Here is a 24,437-nt window from a genome sequence, read left to right as displayed (position 1 = left end):
GCCACGCAACTCTCGGCCGCGTTCGTGGGAGCTCAGGCTTGTGTCGCCGCCGCCCTGTATTTGGGGTCGTCTTCCCGAGCTCCGGCTACCCCCCTCCGTGGATGATTCCTTTCTCCCCGACCTTCTACGGCCTCCCTGTTGGCTCACTCAGCTTTGTGGAGTTCCCTGGTCCAGCCGGAGCCATCAACGAAGATCCGCTCTGCCCCGAGCTCTGATACGCGTAGATGCACACGTCCGTTGGGAACCCCAAGTGGAAGGTATGATGCGTATAGAAGCAAGTTTCCCTCAGTATGAAACCAAGGTTTAATCGAACCAGTAGGAGCCAAGAAGCACGTTGAAGGTTGATGGTGGCGAAATGTGATGCGGCGCAACCCCAGGGATTCCGGCGCCAACGTGGAACCTGCACAACACAACCAAAGTACTTTGCCCCAACGAAACAGTGAGGTTGTCAATCTCACCGGCTTGCTGTAACAAAGGATTAACCGTATTGTGTGGAAGATGATTGTTTGCAAGAAAACAAGTAAAACAAGTATTGCGAGTAGATTGTATGCGATGTAAAGAATAGGACCGGGGTCCACAGCTCACTAGAGGTGTCTCTCCCATAAGATAAAAGCATGTTGGGTGAACAAATTACAGTCGGGCAATTGACAAATAGAAAAGGGCATAACAATGCATGTACATGATATGATAAATATAGTGAGATTTAATTGGGCATTACGACAAAGTACATAGACCGCCATCCAACCGCATCTATGCCTAAAAAGTCCACCTTCAGAGTTATCATCCGAACCCCATTCAGTATTAAGTTGCAAAGCAACGGACAATTGCATTAAGTATGGTGCGTAATGTAATCAACAACTACATCCTTAGACATAGCATCAATGTTTTATCCCTAGTGGCAACAACGACAACACAACCTTAGAACCTACCGTCACGATCCCGTGTGTCAATGAAGGCATGAACCCACTATCGAGCATAAATACTCCCTCTTGGAGTTAAAAGCAAAAACTTGGCCGCAGCCTCTACTAATAACGGAGAGCATGCAAGATCATAAACAACACATAAACAATAGATTGATAATCACCATAACATAGTATTCTCTATCCATCGGATCCCGACAAACACAACATATAGAATTACAGGTAGATGATCTTGATCATGTTAGGCAGCTCACAAGATCCAACAATGAAGCACAATTAGGAGAAGACGACCATCTAGCTACTGCTATGGATCCATAGTCCAGGGGTGAACTACTCACTCATCACTCCGGAGGCGATCATGGCGATGAAGAGTCCTCCGGGAGATGAATCCCCTCTCCGGCAGGGTGCCGGAGGCGATCTCCTGAATCCCCCGAGATGGAATTCGCGGCGGCGGCGTCTCTGGAAGGTTTTCCGTATCGTGGCTCTCGGTATCGGGGGTTTCGCGACGGAGGCTATAAGTAGGCGAAAGGGCAGGTCAAGAGGCGGCACGAGGGCCCAGGGACCAGGGCCGCGCGGCCGGGGCCTGGGCCGCGCCGCCCGTCATGTGGCCACCTCGTGGCCCCACTTCGACTCCCCTTCGGTCTTCTGGAAGCTTCGTGCAAAAATAGGACCCTGGGCGGTGATTTCGTCCAATTCCGAGAATATTTCGTTACTAGGATTTCTGAAACCAAAAACAGCAGAAAACAGCAACTAGCTCTTCGGCATCTTGTTAATAGGTTAGTTCCAGAAAATGCGTAAATACGACATATAATGTGCATAAAACATGTAGGTATCATCAATAAAGTAGCATGGAACATAAGAAATTATCGATACGTTGGAGACGTATCAAGCATCCCCAAGCTTAGTTATGCTCGTCCCGAGCAGGTAAAACGATAACAAAGATAATTTCTGAAGTGACATGCCATCATAATCTTGATCATACTATTTGTAAACATATGTAATGAATGCAGCGATCAAAACAATGGTAATGACATGAGTAAACAAGTGAATCATAAAGCAAAGACTTTTCATGAATAGTACTTCAAGACAAGCATCAATAAGTCTTGCATAAGAGTTAACTCATAAAGCAATAAATCAAAGTAAAGGTGTTGAAGCAACACAAAGGAAGATTAAGTTTCAGCGGTTGCTTTCAACTTATAACATGTATATCTCATGGATAGTGTCAACATAAAGTAATATAACAAGTGCAATATGCAAGTATGTAGGAATCAATGCACAGTTCACACAAGTGTTTGCTTCTTAAGGTGGAGGGAGATAGGTAAACCGACTCAACAATAAAAGTAAAAGAAAGGTCCTTCAAAGAGGAAAGCATCGATTGATGTATTTGTGCTAGAGCTTTTATTTTGAAAACATGAAACAATTTTGTCAACGGTAGTAATAAAGCATATGAGTTATGTAAATTATATCTTACAAGTTGCAAGCCTCATGCATAGTATACTAATAGTGCCCGCACCTTGTCCTACTTAGCTTGGACTACCGGATCTTCGCAATGCCATGTTTCAACCAAGTGTCACAAAGGGGTACCTCCATGCCGCCTCGTACAAAGGTCTAAGGAGAAAGCTCGCATTTTGGATTTCTCGCTTTTGATTATTCTCAACTTAGACATCCATACCGGGACAACATGGACAACGGATAATGGACTCCTCTTTAATGCATAAGCATGTAGCAACAATTATTATTCTCATATGAGATTGAGGATATATGTCCAAAACTGAAACTTCAACCATGATTCATGGCTTTAGTTAGCGGCCCAATGTTCTTCTCTAACAATATGCATGCTCCAATCATTAAGGTGATAGATCCTTCAGTACAAGACGGACATGCATAGCAACTCACATGATATTCAACAAAGAATAGTTGATGGCGTTCCCCGTAAGCATGGTTATCGCACAACAAGCAACTTAATAAAAGATAAAGTGCATAAGTACATATTCAATACTACGATAGTTTTTAAGGCTATTTTGTCCCATGAGCTATATATTGCAAAGGTAAATGATGGAATTTTAAAGGTAGCACTCAAGCAATTTACTTTGGAATGGCGGAGAAATACCATGTAGTAGGTAGGTATGGTGGACACAAATGGCATAGTGGTTGGCTCAAGGATTTTGGATGCATGAGAAGTATTCCCTCTCGATACAAGGTTTAGGCTAGCAAGGTTATTTGAAGCAAACTCAAGGATGAACCGGTGCAGCAAAACTCACATAAAAGACATATTGTAAACATTATAAGACTCTACACCGTCTTCCTTGTTGTTCAAAACTCAATACTAGATATTATCTAGACCTTAGAGAGACCAAATATGCAAATCAAATTTTTAGCAAGCTCTATGTATTTCTTCATTAATGGGTGCAAAGCATATGATGCAAGAGCTTAATCATGAGCACAACAATTGCCAAGTATCACATTATCCAAGACATTTTAGAATTACTACATGTAGCATTTTCCAATTCCAACCATATAACAATTTTAACGAAGAAGAAACTTCGCCATGAACATTATGAGTAAAGCCTAAGGACATATTTGTCCATATGCAACAGCGGAGCGTGTCTCTCTCCCACAAAGTGAATGCTAGGATCCATTTTATTCAAACAAAAACAAAAACAAAAACAAACCGACGCTCCAAGTAAAGAACACAAGATGTGACTGAATAAAAATATAGTTTCAGGGGAGGAACCTGATGATGTTGTCGATGAAGAAGGGGATGCCTCCAAGCTTAGACGCTTGAGTCTTCTTAAAATATGCAGGGATGAACCACGGGGGCATCCCCAAGCTTAGAGCTTTCACTCCTCTTGATCATAGTATATCATACTCCTCTCTTGACCCTTGAAAACTTCCTTCACACCAAACTTCAAGCAAACTCATTAGAGGGTTAGTGCACAATTAATAATTCACACATTCAGAGGTGACACAATCATTCTTTACACTTCTGGACATTGCACAAAGCTACTGGACATTAATGGATCAAAGAAATTCATCCAATATAGCAAATATGGCAATGCGAAATAAAAGGCAGAATCTGTCAAAAACAGAACAGTCCGTAAAGATGAATTTTAAAGTGGCACCAGACTTGCTCAAATGGAAAAACTCAAAACTAATGAAAGTTGCGTACATATCTGAGGATCACGCTCGTAAATTGGCAGATTTTTTCGAATTTTCTACAGAGACTTGTGCCCAGATTCGTGACAGACAGCAATGCTGTTTCTGCGCAGCGATCCCAAATATAACATCAACTTTGACATAGAAACTTTACTTGGCACAAAAATATGATAAGGAGAGGTTGCTACAGTAGTAAACAACTTCCAAGACTCAAATATAAAACAAAGTACTGTAGTAAAAACATGGGTTGTCTCCCATAAGCGCTTTTCTTTAACGCCTTTCAGCTAGGCGCAGAAAGTGCAAATCAAGTATTATCGAGAGTAGAAGCATCAACATTCTAATCAGAGGCTTTGAGCCTACTCTTCTTACTTTTTGGTTTAGGGAATACGTGACCGCATCCTGGTGTAGAGGTAAAATTTAGAGTGCCTTTCCCCATATCTATGATTGCTCCCATGAGTTTCAGCAGGGATCTTCCAAGCGTAATTTGTCCTGTACCTACGCATTCAACAACAAGATAATCAGTGGATACCGTTCTTCCAAGAAAGGTTGTGAAAACACCTTCAGCTATTCCCTTAGGAATTATAACAGAATTATCAGTAAGAGTTATTCCTTCTCCCCCTTCAGTAAGTTCCCAAAGCGACAAAGATTCATAAATGCTTTTAGGCATGAGGCAGAACTCAGACATAATATCACAACGGGCATAAAAAAATTCACCACCAATGGTAACTTTTATAGTAGGCACCCACATTGAAGGTTCAAAGCTTAATGGAACATAATCATAAAATTCGCGAATATGGTTGTACCCTTCTTTTAAACAAGATATATTTGTTTCGAGAGTGTTCAATCTATTAAGAATGCTAGCAAGAGATAAATCAAAGTTACTAGCAGAACTAGACGATGTGACTAATTTTTTTGATGGCATTAAAAGCTTGATCTCCATCACAATGAAGGAAATCTCCTTCTACTACAACATCTAAGGCATATCTATAACGAAGAGTAAGCCCAAAATAAAAGTTACTAAGGAGCAAACTTAGAGGCATTTTAGGTTCAGTTCTACTATAAGAATCAAAAATTCTAGACCAAGCTTTCTCAAAACTCTCCTCACCCTCTTGTTTAAAAGTAAAGATCGATTCCTCAGGTGATAGAGCAACAACTACAGGACTAGTCATGATAATAAAATAAATGCAAGTAACTAATTTTTTTGTGTTTTTGATATAGAGAGCAAGACAGTAAATAAAGTAAAACTAGCAACTAATTTTTTTGTGTTTTGTTTAGGTGCAGCAAACAAAGTAGTAAATAAAATAAAGCTAGACAAAAACAAAGTAAAGAGATTGAGAAGTGGAGACTACCCTTGCAGCGTGTCTTGATCTCCCCGGCAACGGCGCCAGAAATTTAGCTTGATACGCGTAGATGCACACGTCCGTTGGGAACCCCAAGTGGAAGGTATGATGCGTATAGAAGCAAGTTTCCCTCGTATGAAACCAAGGTTTAATCGAACCAAGTAGGAGCCAAGAAGCACGTTGAAGGTTGATGGTGGCGAAATGTGATGCGGCGCAACACCAGGGATTCCGGCGCCAACGTGGAACCCGCACAACACAACCAAAGTACTTTGCCCTAACGAAACAGGTGAGGTTGTCAATCTCACCGGCTTGCTGTAACAAAGGATTAACCGTATTGTGTGGAAGATGATTGTTTGCAAGAAAACAAGTAAAACAAGTATTGCGATAGATTGTATGCGATGTAAAGAATAGGACCGGGGTCCACAGCTCACTAGAGGTGTCTCTCCCATAAGATAAAAGCATGTTGGGTGAACAAATTACGGTCGGGCAATTGACAAATAGAAAAGGGCATAACAATGCATGTACATGATATGATAAATATAGTGAGATTTAATTGGGCATTACGACAAAGTACATAGACCGCCATCCAACTGCATCTATGCATAAAAAGTCCACCTTCAGGTTATCATCCGAACCCCATTCAGTATTAAGTTGCAAAGCAACAGACAATTGCATTAAGTATGGTGCGTAATGTAATCAACAACTACATCCTTAGACATAGCATCAATGTTTTATCCCTAGTGGCAACAGCACAACACAACCTTAGAACCTACTGTCACGATCCTAGGTGTCAATGAAGGCATGAACCCACTATCGAGCATAGATACTCCCTCTTGGAGTTAAAAGCGAAAACTTGGCCAGAGCCTCTACTAATAACGGAGAGCATGCAAGATCATAAACAACACATAAACAATAGATTGATAATCACCATAACATAGTATTCTCTATCCATCGGATCCCGACAAACACAACATATAGTATGACAGATAGATGATCTTGATCATGTTAGGCAGCTCACAAGATCCAACAATGAAGCACAATTAGGAGAAGACGACCATCTAGCTACTGCTATGGACCCATAGTCCAGGGGTGAACTACTCACTCATCACTCCGGAGGCGATCATGGCGATGAAGAGTCCTCCGGGAGATGAATCCCTCTCCGGCAGGGTGCCGGAGGCGATCTCCTGAATCCCCCGAGATGGGATTCGCGGCGGCGGCGTCTCTGGAAGGTTTTCCGTATCGTGGCTCTCGGTACTGGGGGTTTCGCGACGGAGGCTATAAGTAGGCGAAAGGGGAGGTCAGGAGGCGGCACGAGGGGCCCAGAGGACAGGGCCGCGCGGCCAGGGCCTGGGCCGCGCCGCCCTGTCATCTGGCCACCTCGTGGCCCCACTTCGACTCCCCTTCGGTCTTCTGGAAGCTTCGTGCAAAAATAGGACCCTGGGCGGTGATTTCGTCCAATTCCGAGAATATTTCGTTACTAGGATTTCTGAAACCAAAAACAACAGAAAACAAGAATCGGCTCTTCGGCATCTTGTTAATAGGTTAGTTCCGTAAAATGCGTAAATACGACATATAATGTGCATAAAACATGTAGGTATCATCAATAAAGTAGCATGGAACATAAGAAATTATCGATACGTTGGAGACGTATCAAGCTCTTCCACGACGAGCACCCGCTCCGGCCGCCTCGCTGAACCTGGGACGGTACGGAAACGCGAATCCTCTCCGAATTTGACCGAATCGAGTCCCGTTTCCGACTCCGTTTCCGGTTCGATGAATCGGGTACGAGGAACGGACCACCGTACCCCGAATCTGGCTGCTATGTTCAGAACTGGCTATGTGCCTTAGGTCGAGCTAGAACTGCGGTAGTATTTCCTGACAAGGCAAGGATAAAAGATAGTTCGATGTCTAGATTGCTGACGATGTCATGGTACGAATCTGCACAATACTTGCCGGATGGAGTTTAGCTTGATTTTGTTTGTCGAAATCCCTTCATCCTTGTTCCAATTATAACCGCAATAGTATTTTTTTTGGCACCATTAGTGCAAAACTGTAAAACACGGATGCACTCTTACCACTTAAATTGCAAGGTGTGCTTATCGTATTGTGACTGTTATTGCTGCAGAGGTTGTCGAGATCAAGGCCAGCCTGCATCCCGAGATCCAGGTTGTTGCTCAGGACTGCCGGGTGAAGAAGGGTGGTGCTGAGTTAGCACAACAGAGGCGCCCGCTCCCGTCGCCACCCCGAGGCGACCGGGGCGCCCCCCTCCCCAGCCAACTTCCGCCGCCTCCCCCTCCTCCCCCGCCGCCGCCGCCGGCGCGAGCCGCCGGGCAAAGCCTGCGCGGTGCTGGCGGCGGCGGAGCTCCTCTTCTCCGTGTGCTTGGAGGCCCGACGGGGCGGCCCCTTCCTTGCAGCGGTGAAGCGCGGCGGCGCCGGCTCGGGCCAAGCTCATGGGTGGCGGAGCGTGCGGTCGCGGCGGCGCCTCATCGCCCCTCGTCGCGCCTCTGGCCGTCCTCCTCCCGCTCGTCAGGCGGGCCCGTCGGGGCAGGTCGCGGCCTCACGGTGGGGGGGCGCTGCGGCGCTCGGTTCCCGGCCGGCGCGGTTGGGCTCTGCCCGGCGGCGGCTTGGTTGCCGGCGCGCCGATGCTCGCTCTCGGCCACCGGCGGCCACGGGCATGTGCCCTAGGGTTTCGGCCAGATCCGGGTTTGTGGGCCCAGATCCGGGCACAGCGAGCGGCTCGGCCCGATGCGGGCTTGTGGGCTCAGATCTGGGCCCGGCAGGGCCTGGCCGGATCCTCTGGATCTGAGGGCGGCCTGGGGTGCGCAGCTGCGTGCCCGACGCGCCACCTCCGCCGCTGTCCGCCGGTTGCATTCGGGTTGGCCCTAGGCCATGCGGGCCTGGACCTTTCCCTGGCCGTCTTCGAGGTTGTTGGCGGTCTGTTTCTTCCGCAGACTCCGGCAGTCCTCCGTCGCTGCGGGCGGCGTTTCGGAATCGTTGGGGCGATGTCCTCGCCAGCTATCTGGGACGCGGTCCCTGGGCCGGCTCTGTACTGCAGCTTCTCCGGCGGCTGCGGTATTTTTCCCTCCATCTAGCTTAGGCGTGTTTGTGCAGGTGCTCACACGTTGGGGATGGTGTGGCCGCCGTGGTGCCTCCGACCTAGCGTCGTGGATTCTGGGCTTGGCCGGACTACGCCAGCCATCGTGTTCCTCCCTGCGGTTGAGTCTAGCTGGGGCTAGTTCAATTTGCGTCTTAGCTTGGAGGTGCGGTAGTGATCTCTGCCTTGTCCGCACTACGTCCTCGCGTCGGCGTCCGGATTTTCTATACTGGTTTGGACCTCGACGAAAGTCGCGCATGGCTCTGGCCTGTGCCGGCGACGGCGTCACCTGCGGGTGTCGTGCCCTTGTTGAAGGCGTCCCGATGTTGGCCCTCCTGTTCGAAATGATGGATTCCATCCCTCCGCCCCAATCTGCTCCTCTTGGAGGCCTCCTTCGTGTAAGCTTCTCTGGTAGTGCCTTGCGGAACACCGTGTGATCTCTCGATGGTGTCGCAGCCCTCTCACAACGTCGGCCTGGCTGCTTTTACACGGTTTGCTGCGGTAGCTGATTTCCTTCCTAGCGCCTTGGGGGGCTTTGCTAGGTCGGCGTCTGGTCGCAGCTCTTGCCGGTGTGTCTATCCCAACGGCGGGGATGACGTTGTGTGTTTGGTCCGGACCTAGCTCGAGCTCCATGGGTGGTGGTTCTCGGGTCTGGGTGAAAACTTTGCAGGTCCTTATCTGCCGACGACGATGACGCATTCTTGTGCCATTCACCTTCTTGGAGGCGTCGCCGCAAGACCCTCCCTCCTTTGGTTCCTCAAGCTCTGACAGGTGGCCGGCCCGTCGCTGAGTTCCCCCTTGAGTTGCAGTCTTGGTGCGGTGGAGGTTTGTTGGCGTGGATACGGTCGCGATCGCTCCGGTGCAACAGAAGACAAGGCTCCCTCTTCCTGGATCATATGGCGCTTCGGCTTGCTTGTATGTGTTGTCTTTTGTTGCGGTTTGGGTTGTGCGCTTGGCGCGTGTGTGTTGTATTCTTGCTGTAACTCCTGGCCGGTTGATGGCTTCGTTAATTCAAAGCCGGGCTCACTTCGAGCCTTCCGTTTAATTAAGAAGGGTGGTGCTTTTACCGGTGAAGTCAGATTAGTATCCAGTTTTGTGCAGTTATGTCGAGCCTTCTCAGCATTAATACGGTCAGAACTACTAGGTGAAGTGCCATATTGGCTTTTAACACGGTCCAGAATGAGTACTCTCATTTCTGAATCAAACTTGTACATTGATGTTAGATTCGTTTAGTCGCTGATGCCTGGTTGCCCAAGCCGGCATAGTAATTAATTAGTCAAATGGAGAATACATGAGTTTTCCAGTGAACATACATGATCAAATTAACACACTACTGCTACCTGCTAGTATGGGTATATGATCAAATTCTGGTTCCTCGGCAATTTCACCGCAGAAATCTGTTTGTCCAACAGTAAAAATGTAATTACTTGTAGATTAGATTCTTGTATCGCTGGTGCTTATTGTATCTGGTCTGTTCATAGAATAGGAATAGTAGTTTAGCTAGAAACGGGAGATGCTAGTAGACTGTACTAGTAGTCGTATGATATGCCCTGCCTTTGCTGATTGGGTGTAATAATCAACAAGTGCTAAACTAAAACACTACTGCTACCTGCATTAGTATGGGTATATGATCAAATTAACACACTGTTCATGCTAACAAGTGCTAAACTGAAACAAGGTTGCTGATTTATTACATGCTTTTATACATTGCAGTCGACTTGCTAGTGATGGATTTTAGAATGGATAGCATTAGGAAGTTCATGTTGCAAGAAGAGGGAGATGACGATGAACTCTTCTTAGTTTTGCTTCCAATGCAGCTTTTGTTTTATGCAACATATTGATGCTGACCATGCTTTTTCATAGGACTATCCAAGGGTGAAGAGGTATGAAGGAAAGCCTTTTTTGTTGTTCCCTATATTGGCTTCACTCTATGAAGGAAAGACATTTGTCGAAGAAATGAAGGAACCAAAGCAAAAAAGACCAGTTCACCATTGCCAGTTGTGTGGCGGCACTAGAAACAATGGAGGAAGAGGAACTTCCCATTGCAGAGAAGTCAAAGGCGCTGCGGCTTTTCAAATGCCAGCTCAATCGAGAGATTTTTCTCAATACAAAGGACCCAATTCTTCGGATATTTAGCTTGCGGATTATTTTAGCAGAGGCAATATTTGTTTTCAATATATTTTGAAGACAGGGATGATCTACCGGGGGAGGAGTAGAAGAAGGCCATGCAAAAAAGTTCATGGACATGTCCCCGGCGAACTGTTTTCTTGGATTTCATGTTAAACACTTCTATGTTACTCTAGTTTAATTGATGCTATCTGGTTGGTGCAATTTAGATAATTGACATGTATTAATTATTGCCGCAAGATCTTTCTTTTTGTAAGATTTGCTGCTAGACTTTCTACCTTTTTAATTAATTCTGCCTGGAGATGTAAAGATTGATGTATGCTTATGTTGTTGTGGTTGTATATGCTGTGTATTTCAAATTATGAGTATTCCTTGAAATTTCTGTATTAATTGTATGTCTGAATTTTCGAATTTCATGTTAAAAAACGTACTCCCTCCGATTCATATTAATTGACTCTAATGTGAATGTAGGCCTTATTTTCGAATTTTGCATATTCCTTTTCATTCCCGTCCGTTCCCTGCTAGTTCTGTCCAAACGGCAAACCTTGATGTTCCCGAGCTGGATGGGCAACCTGTGGTTCCCGAGCGCACAGGAAAATTGGCGTGGGGGGAGTAGTTCCCTGGGTTATGGGCCCTTTGCAACCAAACGAGCCCTTAAGTGCAAGTATGAGCCGGTTGATTCCTAGTGTTCGCCTCTCTTTTCTTGATGGGGATTGAAATAGTTGTTGTGACTTGTCATCGTGGTTGTGCTTCGGCAGTGTGGTGCAGCCAGACCCGGGCACGAACGGGCCTGCCGCAAGCAGCATAGAGTTCACAAACGAAACGAGAGGCGCGTTTAGTCACGAGCAATAATACTGGGATCGTGATTAACGAAGACATGTGGCGTCCTGTCTCCTGTCTAAGCCAATGAGAAAAATAATCTCAAGATCTAGTCGGATACGCTTACAGACATAAAGTCAGATTCCAACGATCGAGCGCACCCCCTCATATATCATCCGACAAGATGTGTAACAAACAACCAAACTAAACCCTAGCTAGATTGCCGATCTATAATGGGAGCCGCCGCCTCTGTGCCCGACGGCGACCCCACCGCCGTGACGGGATCGGTGAGCGATGTGCCGAAGGTGAGCGGCGTGCACGAGTTCACGATCCGAGAGTACAGCCGCACCAAGGGCATTGGCATTGGCAAGTCGATCATCTCGCAGTACTTCACCATCGACGGCCGCAAGTGGTACATCCGCTTCTACCCGGACGGCTACAGCGCGGCGGACAGCGCCTGGATCGCCTTCTACGCGCAGACGTTCTACAAGCCGCAGTTCTGCGCCGTGCGCGCCGAGTTCACCTTTCAGCTCCTCGGCGCCAACGGTGAGGCCCGTCACACGCGCCGCTCCGACCGGGCCTGCAAGTACGACACCTTCTGCAACAGCTGGGGCATCCGCCGCTACATCGACCGGAACCAGCTCGAGTCCGCCGCGCTCGCCGTCCTGCACAACGACTCCATCACCGTGCGCTGCACCATCACGATCCACCAGGCGAGGCGCAGGAGCGTCCCGGTCGACCGCCCGGGGCTCGTTAAGATGCCGGACCAGCCGGCGTCGGTCCACGACCACAACGCCATCAGGTTCCTCGCCAGCGGGAAGGCCCCCTTCGACGTCCGGTTCGACGTGGACGGCGAGATCTTCGAGGCGCACAGGATGGTTGTGGCCGCGCAGTCGCCGTGGTTCGAAGGTCTCCTCTACGGCCATGGACGCGAGGCCGGGGAGTCTGACCTCGTCGACGTCGGCAGCGGCGTGGTCGGCGCCGACGCGTTCCGTGGCGTGCTCCACTTCATCTACAACGACGAGCTCCCGACTACCCTAACCGACAAGAGTGTGAAGGAGCGGTACGAGGCTACGCTGCGGCTGTTCGAGGCCGCCGACTACTACCTCATGGACAGGTTGAAGATGATGTGCGCGATCAGACTAGGCGACTTCATCACGAACTCCACCGTGGACACGATCGAGGAGTACGCCGAGGCGTACTCGTGCAAGGAGCTCGAGCAGGCGTGCAAGAACTTCAAGGAGCGCAGAAGCCTACTAGCGAATTTAGAGATTATACGGAGATTACTGTCCCGCGTCGTCGGCGCAAATCACACAACGAGGAGGATCATGGGTGTCACGGCGGCTCCGTCGACAAGCCAACAACAGGCCGCTAACTAAAGTTCTTGTGCATGCATATATGCACGGTACCTATACGTGTTTGTTCGTCTAGTAGGGTATAATTACATTGCAGATTCTTAGGATGGGCTGACGTGAATCCTGATAGCAGCTAGTTTTGTCTTCCGTTGGACGATCGGAAGTTCTGTAGTTACACCCTCCGTTCTACTTTGATGTACATTCTACTCACACAAACTAGTAATGCAATTATATTAGTACTATTTAGATAGGTGAACAACCAATTCTAATCATTCAATAGAGAGAGCATTATCCCTCTTTTTTTCTAGGGTTTTCTTGACTAAAAGCTAGAATATAGATTAACTAGCTAAGTGCTCGCGCGTTGCCGTGAAATAATAAATATAAATGTGCTTCTTCAGCAACTTGTTAAAAACCTTATGTTACATTTCAATCTACGCAACTACTTCTTATGTTACGTGAATCCTGATAGCAGCTAGTTTTGTCTTCTGTTGGACGATCGAAAGTTCTGTAGTTACACCCTCCGTTCTATTTTGATGTACATTCTACTCACACAAATTAGTAATGCAATTATTTTCTAGGTTATTAATCAATTAATTGATCGGTGTGCTAAAGTACTGCGTATGCTAGCATGAAGCCAAAAAAAAAACAGTTTAGAATAGTATGCCTCTCATGGTCGTGAGAGAGGGGAGCATGCATGCGCACAACTTGATTGTCTTGAGTTTGCACAATTATACAGCCCATGATTAAATTGGTTTTCAAATTCCTGGTTTCTATTGATCTTTACGTTGGGTTCTGAACTTTGTTCTGCAACTTTCGTTTTATATTTCACGAAGTCGTTGCACTATTTGTTGCCAAAGAGTTTAGTAGGACGCGAGAGTGATCATAAAGCAATTACACACACACACACACACACAAGTTTCTTTGCTGATTGATGTTGTTTCGCTGATGTGTGTGCTGGCAGGAAATTCTTAGAATACCTGGGATGTAGTTTCTGTTGGGTCAGGTAGAAGGCCGGCCTCCACGACACTGTATGATATATTTCAGCAGTTGTTGTTTATCAGTTCCGTTCAGATATGAAATTGGGAGCGTGGAAGTCATCATATCCACAACTTGATGGCCTTGAGTTTGCACTTTACCAATGGTAAAAATTGGTTTCTATTTTTTAAAATTTCTTGACATTTTATTTGAGTTGTCACTGTTAGGTCTAAAACCTAGTGTGAACCATCAGATCGTGAAAAGCAGCATGTAGAACACCTATTGCACATGAAACAGAGAGATTTAGAGAGGCATTACACATTGCCGGAGTTGTCATCGTCGCCTGCTCGTTGCAGGCGTGAAGCAGAGAGGCTGTGGGTGAGGTAGATGATCTGGAGATCCTCCTGATCCCCTCCGGTCTCCAGCGGCACTCTCTGGCACCGCTGGGGTGTAGGCTGGTCTTCCCGTTGCTTCTGCGCTTCCCTAGATCGGTAGGGCTTATGGGGTTGTGGGGAGAGCAGAGAGCTGATCGTGAACCTGGTGAATCAGAATGCAGCCAGGCTCCTCCCCCCCCCCCCCTTTTTATATGGCGCAGACGACAAGGACCAAACCATCGAGTTGGTTTTGGTGCCCCGGATCAGGGCGCATAGGGAAAAATTCACGTACGAGATAAGCACCTGGACGTTGGTCCGGTGGGCCCCTATTTTTATCTTAACGTCACTAACGTTTAACCTTTTCCTGTTAACTGAACTTGACTGTCGAACCTGACAGATCAACAGTCACTTGTGTGATTCTTTTTTAAACTCTTTAGATTCAAGAGCCACTCCCTCTGCCTCTGGAAACCCCACTGTGACCAAGCACCATCCGGTTTTCTGCTTGGTCACAAGTTACCGAGGAGCTTGGTAGTTAATATTCCGCCAAACTTTATGAACAACATTTGGTTCATTTGTTGTCCATTGGTGTGGTTCCATGTGAATCACCAACGACAATAATGTCTTTGTTTAGTACTTTCTCTTTTCCATATTAATTGACTCGGGTTTGTTTAAATACGCATGTACCTACATAGTAAAACATATAATTGACTCAGATATGTTTTACTATGTAGGTTATTGCGGCGATGGTTCCGTACTGTGGCATTTCTGTTTGATTATACATCTGGTTGAGAATGATTGTATGATTGAATGACATGAGTGTGTGTGCCGTGTGCACTTTAGTACTATGTTTTGAGGTATATTACTTGTGTTATCTGAATGTTTGAAAAGGAGCAAATGTCATGCTGAATTTTCGAGCTGAACAACTGTGTAAATTTCTACCTACCTAGTCAGTGTGCTAAGTAGGCACTTCCGCTAAACTAGCTAGCTGCCTTGAGATGAATGGTAGCGTGCAGAACCAGCTGAGCATGCTTTACTGGTACAGCTCGAACCGTTGGAACCGTGCATGCCAAAAACTGAGTCAAGCCAGGCGCTGGTTTCGTGAGCCAACACAAAGCCTCACCATGGCTAATTGCAGCTTCGTTGACCGCTACCTTGAGCCTGCCTAGCTAGCGAAGTGATTGATCATGCTAGCCTCGAAACATGCAGCAGTCAAGCTCCAACGTTAAGCATGTTTTTCCTGTGGTATTCATTGTTCAAAGTATTCCATGGAAGTTGGCAGAAAACTGAATTCTTACAGCAGCCACATTGCAGGTAGTGTTGCTTCTGCTTGCGGTGCTCCGGTGGATGAAGCCGGTGGTGAACAGCAGTCCCTCCTTTCCCTCCGCCAAGAATAAGCTCGAGGAGCTCCACATCCAAATCTGGCCACGATGGAAGCGGGAGGAGCTGGGAGATGGGGAGATCTGGAGTTCCGGACACAGGCCCTGTTTTTTTTTTAAAAAAAACTACTCCCTCCGATCCAAATTACTTGTCAGTAATTTGGATAGGAGGGAGTAGCTTTACCTAGTATAATGTGTTGCAAAAGTTGTCCATGAGCAATAAAGTTCCTCTTATGGGCAGCCTATATACAAGCCATGGGTGATCATAATGCACTGATAGTCAATAAAAGCAGTAATGACAGATCTCAGCACTAGGTCGCAACTAACCACATTGGATTAATGGTATATGTTACTAGTCAATCAAACTCGGAGATCCTTACGGTAAACTGAAATATATATCGAGCTAGTAACATGCACTGGTGAACCTGCAGTAAGTAAATACAGTACGTAAGTTGTTCAACTTTCTTCGATGCTTTACTCGTCGACATCATTCTAAATTTCTACTGTTCATGCGGTCCTCGCTCAATAGCTAGACAGCAAATGGAATCTCCTACAGCTGGGATAAAACTCTCATCCTTGCACTACAGAACCTATAAGCAAAATTCACTGGCACAGATAACGAGTGTATTCTCAAAAAAAATTTGGCACCTTGGGCAAGCCGAATAGTGAGTTTGTGTGGTTTTTCAGACGTAAGAGTGAGCTACTGTTAACCGCAACACCGTCTATGTTGATCTCTATTCGACTATTGCCATGGGTTCTTCTTGCCAGCCCCTTTGCGCATTGAGCTTGCTTTTGAACTCTGCAGTCAAGAAGCAAGGAAATATATGTTCAAGATTCAAAGGTACATGATTGTAGGCAAACTGCAGTGTTGTCTAACTTACGGATTTCAGTTTCAATTTTCCTCGGATCCTGTTCTTTTGCGGTTTCAGTTTGTAAATCCTAACCATCCAGTTGTGGGTTGTAAAAACCTGCATTAAGCAAAATGTACATGAACACGTTGCAGGTGCAGTCAAGCAAAGCTGTGAGGGGGATTATGACTTCCAAATGATTGTACCTCCTCAAAATGGGTCAGTTTAAAATGTTTCCTTCCTATTTCATATCTTCTCGCTCTATCAAATCCCTTACCATCAGTCTCAACAAATCTAGATGCAAAGAAGAACGAATAAAAAAATCCATAATTGTGTTACTTGAGTATGGTATGCTAACTTCCTTTGAATTGACATACCTGTAATAACAAAGCTTGTACATGAGACAATTCAGCATCGTTGGAGTGCCCTGAGCATCAACACGGTAGTTGCCATCCCTCTATAGAAATAGTATAACATTTAATTCAGAAGTTCAAAATTTCACATAGTTGACAATGCTTTTCTTTCACAAGTAACTAGACTGCACATTATTTTTCTGAGTTCGCTACCACATTCTACCAAATGATATGCGCAATGAGTTGCAAAAGGCAAGTTCATAACTCACAAGGTAATCCTCTTCCTTAATGTGAGGGAATTCACCACCTCCAATTCGAACCATCCAGAGGAACTTATTAATATCATCGCTTGGGTACCCAATAAGCCCTGAAAAAGAAATCAGCAGGTGTTAGGGGGTCTGGATTCACAAAGTACCTGTTTAAAACATCATTATTTCTACAAGTCCAAACGCTATTAACCTCCAAAGACAACAAGCACATATTTGACATCTAAGGAATTGAAGATCTCCCATGCTGCCTTTTCTGGGGATGACATTGCTGTCCCAACTGTCGCTATGTGTGTGTTATTCCAGGTATTATTGTCTACAATCACAGTCCTGTTGGCCATTGCAGTTGTCTGATAACCATAGTCCCACCATGATGCAACCTACAGCAATCAGTACCATCTCAGTATCAGAAATAATAATGATGCAATTCAAGTGATAAGAATAATTTTGAAAGCATACCTTATCGTCTACTTCTGTGTTATGGCGCAGCCACGCATAAGATTCACGGAAATCATCAAAAACATGCAACCCTTCATGTGAACGAGATGTCAGCACAATCGAGGGTGCAGAGTATGCTTCTGCAGCTGCCCATACACAGTGGACCTGCACAAATGGCATCATTAACTAAAAGCCTTGCTCTAACGATAAGCCCACTTCCAGTGAGAACAGAAGTCTTACCACATAAAGTCCACAAAGTATGATGAGGAACAGTATACCCATGGCCGATGCTTCAGCAGGCAGTACACAAAGTTTCTCCTCCATGTCAGGCCTAACAGGAGAACTGCCCACCCATTCTTTCTCCTTCCGATTCTTCTTCGATGGTCTTCCCTTTGAAACATTTTCTGTTTTTTCTTTTGTTATATTCCCACTTTTTACGATAGTCGCTGCAGTACTGGAAGTCCCTGGAGTAATAATATCCTCTGCCTTACATTTGACAAGACACAAATACATCAGTAAACCCTATGCAGAAACTAAATCTGGATAAGAAAAGTAACAATGAAGAAATATATCATACAGCAGGAAGGCCATCATCTGATCTTGGACGCTGAAATTTCATTGATCGTGTGAGGACGTTAAAAGCTTCTGATAGAGCAATCCCAGACAGAATGCATGCAGCAGGGGCAAGGACAAGCATAAGTCGTACCTAACATTGGACTAACATCACTGTCAACTGATAAATAAAATGGTACAATACTGTAACTGTCATTCGCAATGAATACTTACCATTACCCCAGAGAAATACACTGAAGTTACCAAGTACAGAACCAAAAATGAGCTTGCATCGGATAAAGGTAAGAAGCATGACTGCAAATTGTGTTGTCAACTGATAAATTAATTAACCATGCTAAAAAACTAACTAAACTTCATTTTTCCAATAAAACATGAATGCTTACTATGATGCCAGCAGGAACTAAGAAGGCTAGCACATTGATATCCATAAAGTAAGACGGCCAGGTGGGTGGTTGATGTTCGCTCACGCTAGCAATGATAGGGATGTACTTGCTTGCATAGGTTCTGTCAGAATGGAATAAAGCAAGAGAATTCAATGCATTATCTTAGACAGAAAAGGAAGAAGCATGAACTTATCAGAACAGGAATCCAAATTATGTCCGCTCCGCATACATAAAAAATTCAAAGTATCACTAAGCGAAAATCTTGAAAGAAGTACATCTCTTTAGCAAATTTTAATCCATAGGTAAGCTAGTTCTAATTTAAATTCCGTCCTGTTTATTGTTGATCAGAGTCAGGGCTCAGTTATTAATGAAACAAAAAACAAGAACAAGTGTAGCGCCAAAGAAATTTTGATGAGAACTTACGGGTCAAGTAGACTCAAACTGCGCCCACTCCAACCTTTTGTTGGGCTAGATGCCACCAATGCAACAAGTATCGCTACTGCCGCGAAACAAAGGGCTCTGCAGAATCTTTGATATTAGAATGTGCACAGACCATCTGGTTTGTTTGGACTTATGAGGAACAAATGTTTCTTCTGTCAATTTATGAACCACTAGCAAGTCTAACACATCTTTTATGCACTTTAGCTGGTTTTGACATCAGAAACTTACAAACCAACTGTTAGTACAAATGTCATGGCCACTTTGAACAGACGAGGAGTTAAAAGCCCTTTGATGAAATATACTAGAGCAACCACATGGAGGATTATAAACACCTGGAATTCAAACATCATTTTCAGAGACAAAGAGAAAGCGATTAGCCATTTTTCTAACAGACATACAAAAATTGGGTGAATCGGAACAGTTAAGGGAAAAAAGAAACAGATGCTTAGGCAGATAATTAGTTGGTGTACCAGGAATGATGCAAAGTGCTCCGATGTCAATACTGCATTAAAACCAACCACAGGCACCAACGCTGCCAGAAGTGTTCCCAGTACAACCTGTGTGGTGCTAATTGTTATGACAAGAATTCATGTTGTTCATTTGCGCATAAGCAATTCATAAGGCACTAGATTTATGGACTTACAAGGGGAGCATAAGCAATGTAAAGTCGTGAAGAGTAACGACCAGTTATAATACACAAGAGAACATGCATTGGGATAAGGTTGATGATGAATGTGTAGCCCCCCCAGGAACAGACCTGAAAAGTGGAATTGCAATGTAATTTGAAGAATTCGCTGCATTTGTAGAAATTCAAAGATTGTCGACGAAAAACTTACCATGTAAAAGTAGGAAAGAGCATTAAGCGTTGCATAAAAGAGTGATCCCGTGTTTAGCGTCTGCGAGCCATTTTATATTATATTAAATGCACAAACAGAAGGGGGGAGAGGAACCAGGCCTAAAATTTGAAGGACTTTGAGAACCTAACCTTTACATATAGATAAAATGTAAATATTAAAGCAAATATGGCTACAGCTTCATTATCGTAGCTGCCTGCGACAGATCTTGAAATGTATGAGGGAACCTGCATAGTTGGAGGATATCACAAAAAAATAAGTAAGCTTTCGATCAAGTGCTATTGAAAAGGTAGGATCTAAGGAAGTGATACTATTAGTATCTTTTTTAGAACCTTTTATTTCTAGAACCAGTAATAGTAGGTAGGCATATACAAAAAGATGGAAAGCCAGCCTCATGTTGCAGATCTCAACTAACCCATAAAAGCAATGACCATTAAAACATACTAGAATTTTATTTTTCCTTTATCTTGCGAAATATTAGGATTGCCGGTGACAGGAAATTTCAACCTCTACAATTCAAAAGGATTTTGGTTCCCAGCGTTGGGCTCTGGTCCCTAATTTTCAGATTTCCCGAGGCCATTTTAAGAACTAGACTTATTGACAGCTCTGTTTCGGTTGCTCGGTTATCAGTTTTAGTTCCATACTGGCTCTTCTGATTAAACAATTGTAAGATCTATCTGACTTTTCAAGTTTTTGGCACGCAGGAAATGAATCTTGTCAGTTACACATGGCTTCTTTGGATAAATGGAAAATTTGGATGACCGGACATGAAATGGGCCAGAGCACAAACCAGAGGGCCAAAGATAATGTCCTTTGTTTGGAAAGACCAAATTCAACTCCTAAGGGCTCCTTTGATTTATAGGATTTGTAAAGGAATTGTTTAGGATTTGGATCCTTTGGGAAATTTTCCTATACAAGTTGTTTGATTCATAGAATACATCCTATAGGAACTAATCCTATAGGAATCTTGTACTGTAAATCCTATAGGAAAAAAGCATTACGTCATACCTCATGGAAAAATTCCTTTGCTACAATCAAACACAATCCATCTTCCCATAGGATTCAAATGGGCATGACATCCCAACCCGCTTATCCTATTCCTATGTTTTTCCTATCCTATGAATCAAAGGAGCCCTAAACATTGACCAGCTGAGTTGAGAACTGTTCTAGAACATAGGTTACTGAGGATAACCCACCAAATAAGGGACTGGAATGAAAACAAGTTATTCAGCTAGGAAGATTGAAGAAAGAGAATTGCAAAAAGTAGCTGATACAGCTGGAGATATGGAAGCAATTTTTACAAAGTCAGCAGAAATACACCTCATGAAATTATCACCATTCTCTAGTTTACCTACAAATGAATGGAAGACCAGACCTAGCCTACATTTTTCCATTGAATACACAGCAAATTATCAAGATGCAAGTACGAAATCAGAAACATAAATCAGGTAAGCATATAAAGAAACTTAATTTTCTCATAGTAAAACTGAGTAGTCCATCCATGAAAGAAAATACAGAAAGAAACAGATCATACCATTGCTAAGATAGTTGCAGCCATTAAACCAGCCCCATGGCCCTTTGCTTCCTGGAAGGGAAATTACATAGTTACTAAAAAACAACTTACTGTGGTTGCAGAACTGGTGTAAGATCCAGAAAACAACCTTTGTCAGCAGATAAGTTGCCCAGGAAGCATTTGCCGAAAAAATCGGGGCAGTGAACACGCAGACGGTCTCCACCGACAATGGGATGTTAATGGAGTTTAGCAACCTATAGCAACCAAACACTTGAGTCTTTCGAAACTATCCGGCAATTTGCTCTATGTTTTATGAATTATTCTACATACCACCACATTGTGCCAGCCGTCAGTGTCAAACCAGGATAGACAGTGCCGCCAATTACACGTCCAAGGGGGTACCTAACGCAAATAGCTGTAAGAAACAGCGGGCATACATAACGTGTTATGAACGATTCATGTGTCCAAGCAATCATACCATGTTCGGTCATCAAACCAGTTCCAAAACTCGTAGATTCCACTCTTTGACAAAAACTGGAACAAATGGAAGGACACATAATGGATAAAACAGATAATGTGTAACCATATGCTTTGGAAACACCAAGACACAATATGCTAAGTACTAGTCTCTTCGTTCCAAAATAATTGAAGTTATAGGTTTGTCCTCGGTCAAACTGCTTCAAGTTTGAACAAGTTTATAGGAAAAATATATCAACGTCTACAACACCCATTTACTTTTATTAGATTCACTATAGAATAATTTACATATTATATATAGAGTTGGCGTTGCAGATATTGAAAGATTTCTTTAAATACGATTTGACTTAGAACAAACCTATCCACCTTCCTAGAACCGTGATTTCCGGAACTCAGATGTCTCTAATCCCAAGACAGTTCGAACAGAATAGCAATGCTACGCTGTGAACTGAAACTGCACATGCTTTCACAGCCTCACAGGCCCCTTCGCAAAGAACAGTGAGCGGCAGCAACAATGGCGCGGCGGGAACAAACCTGGGTGACGCGGTAGTTGAAGTAGGGATCGAACTCGTGGATCACGCTCTCGTACTTGACCACCTGCGGCACACCGCCAAACGGGCATGTGAGGAATGCACAGCGTTCGGAATGTAATTCGCGCTAGGATCCAGAGGAATGGATCTTACGGAGAAGAGGCGGATCGAGAAGGCGAGGACGCCGATAAGGAGGAGCGTGAAAGCACACAGCACGCCGCCGGAGGCCTTCCGGAGCCGGTCGTCGCCGCTGGCCGCCGTGGAGGCCTCGACCTCCGCCATTGCTGCTCAGCGGATCTAGAGCAGTGAAGTGTTTGTTTGCTGGTATTGGTGCCCTGGCTTCGAAATTTGTCGAACTTGCTACCGTTTTGCCCATGCTAGTACCCTGACTGAACTGGAGCACTGAGGTACGGCTAAAGCGTCGAGCGATTTGGGGCAGTTCATTTCCAGATCGAATACACTGTCATTTTAGAAAACGCCGATCAGAATATGGATAATATGCTGACTACAAGTTTGTAGAAGATCACCAAAGAAGTTGCACTGAAGCTTAGAACGTCTAGTAGCACCTTCCAGTCCAGTGACATGGTTGAAATTTTCTGGATCCGACAAAACTCAAAACGGCAACTTCTGAGTTGTGCATATAGGATGGTTGAGGACGTGAATTTAAGCACAACAAAATAGTGAGAACTCTTGCGAAATTGAACATAGGAATAGACATGGGATGGGACTCTTGCGAAAACCAATGGGCATACCCTTGTACAGAAGGTTAGAATTCAGGCCATTAGCCAAATACTGAAACATCTACAAGCCATTCAGGTATAGGACCAAGTCGTTCAGGTATCATTTTCTTTTCAAGTTCATTGGGCATGTCAGAAGTAACTGCAATGTAGGATTCAAGTAACGCCATCCCAGTGTTTTTTCACCCATAATACAGTTACAAGCCTCATTTCGGAAAAGAAGGCAACAGCTGGGATCACTAAAGCTAAAAACAATGCATGGTACAATCTATGGCAGAACCGCTCACCTAGAGTTAAACCTTTTCTCAACAACAAAAACACATATAGCCTAATAATGCAACTGCCGAGCACCAACATTCGGACCGTCCAACAGACTGTAGCTGATGCTCCGCCAAATACAACCAGAACTCAAGGTTCTTCAAGAATGGCGCGGGCAAGATTTGATGCCAAAGCCAACCTGACGGAGCTCAGTGCATGGCTTGGTAGGTGATTAGTGCAGAAGTCAGGACGTAACTTCGCCATTGACAGTTCTTGTAGCTTGTTGAGTAACAAGGTCGTCTCAGTAACATTCAACAAAGGGCAGGGTTTGCAGTTAAGCAGCCTCACCTGCAGAAACGATGGCGGCAAAAATGGAATCAAAACACCAAACATCTCAAAGGTTAATTCGTATTAATATAAGATGGAGAAATATGATTTTGCTGAGCTACTTTGCTGAATGAAGATCCAAACTACTGATCGTGAATGGCTTACTGAATCATGTAGAAGGGGTAGCCAGAAACGTTGTGGTGTGGAAGGATTTCTCATTAGCTGCAAAAATATTACATGTATATAAGCAAATAAATAATGCCAGAGATCATAAACCTGGAGACAGCGACCCTTGGTGTCCCTGTTTACATATCTTCTACCAGTGGTCACAAATTGTAGTATTGAACTGCAGGAACTTAGCTGGTGTGTACATTTTACCTGTATAAGAAACTCCACTGTCTGCCGAGCAGCCTCACCAGTCCTTCCTTCTAGTGCCTGTTGAAGGGACCTCTTGAAATCCCGGTACCTGTGCAAAAGCATATGTTAAGCTCATGCGTGACACTGTTGTGGAGAGAAGAAAAAAATTGATAAAAAGGAAAAAAAATACCTGTGAAGGAATTCAAGACCACCTGCACTACCAATGTCAGAACCTAGTAACTCGAGCAACCCTTCCCATTGCTGACCATGCAAGAACACTATTAGATACTGTCACAGATAATATCATTGCTAAATTGACTCAATATCATAATCAATTTTACTTGGCTAATACTGAACACAAAACTAATTGTAGGGGAGAAAAAATGAAATAATTTGGCACCTTAAAATTGTCATCTGTGACTGACTTCCCAATGCGTTCAAACAACTGTTGAGCAATTCTATCAAGTCGTACTTTATCATGTGCTTGCTGGAACCAGTAAACCCCAGTTCCTTTTCTACCATGCTTCCAATGATAAATGCCTGCAA

General features: G+C 44.6%; 3 protein-coding genes across 4 annotated transcripts in view; 1 reads left to right on the top strand and 2 right to left on the bottom strand.

The window, feature by feature from the left end:
* The first annotated feature begins 11,689 nt into the window (after nt 1–11,689).
* On the top strand, nt 11,690–12,835 carry LOC124663087 (BTB/POZ and MATH domain-containing protein 2-like). The gene has a single exon (XM_047200833.1). It carries the CDS (start codon nt 11,690–11,692, stop codon nt 12,833–12,835), a length of 1,146 nt encoding a protein of 381 aa, XP_047056789.1.
* Nucleotides 12,836–16,014: 3,179 nt separating this feature from the next.
* Nucleotides 16,015–22,494, bottom strand: LOC124661632 (dolichyl-diphosphooligosaccharide--protein glycosyltransferase subunit STT3A-like). Its single transcript, XM_047199506.1, has 23 exons — nt 22,366–22,494; nt 22,217–22,279; nt 21,684–21,739; nt 21,536–21,607; nt 21,354–21,459; nt 21,227–21,277; nt 19,824–19,919; nt 19,675–19,734; nt 19,482–19,595; nt 19,309–19,395; nt 19,067–19,170; nt 18,821–18,916; nt 18,398–18,518; nt 18,228–18,308; nt 18,019–18,147; nt 17,682–17,927; nt 17,463–17,606; nt 17,197–17,383; nt 17,007–17,104; nt 16,762–16,841; nt 16,591–16,678; nt 16,418–16,504; nt 16,015–16,335 (listed from the first exon to the last, which is right to left on the bottom strand). Exons 1-23 carry the CDS (start codon nt 22,492–22,494, stop codon nt 16,279–16,281), a joined length of 2,352 nt encoding a protein of 783 aa, XP_047055462.1. The 3' UTR covers nt 16,015–16,278.
* A 535-nt stretch (nt 22,495–23,029) lies between these two features.
* LOC124661295 (nuclear pore complex protein NUP85-like) overlaps nt 23,030–24,437 on the bottom strand; it is an 8,111-nt gene continuing 6,703 nt past the window's right edge. Inside the window, exons 14-18 of one of the 2 annotated variants that reach the window (XM_047199162.1) lie at nt 24,292–24,437; nt 24,082–24,152; nt 23,913–24,000; nt 23,700–23,756; nt 23,030–23,555 (exon numbers count right to left, since the gene is read on the bottom strand). In XM_047199162.1, coding sequence (XP_047055118.1) covers nt 23,358–23,555; nt 23,700–23,756; nt 23,913–24,000; nt 24,082–24,152; nt 24,292–24,437 — 560 coding nt within the window. In that variant the 3' untranslated portion in view covers nt 23,030–23,357. Of the gene's footprint in view, nt 23,556–23,699; nt 23,757–23,912; nt 24,001–24,081; nt 24,153–24,291 lie in introns of those variants that run through there. The other variant, XM_047199161.1, reaches the window with a different exon arrangement.

Source organism: Lolium rigidum, chromosome 6 (genome assembly GCF_022539505.1).
Source record: "Lolium rigidum isolate FL_2022 chromosome 6, APGP_CSIRO_Lrig_0.1, whole genome shotgun sequence".
Classification (NCBI taxonomy): Eukaryota; Viridiplantae; Streptophyta; class Magnoliopsida; order Poales; family Poaceae; genus Lolium; species Lolium rigidum.
This window is presented reverse-complemented; position numbering and strand designations above follow the sequence as displayed.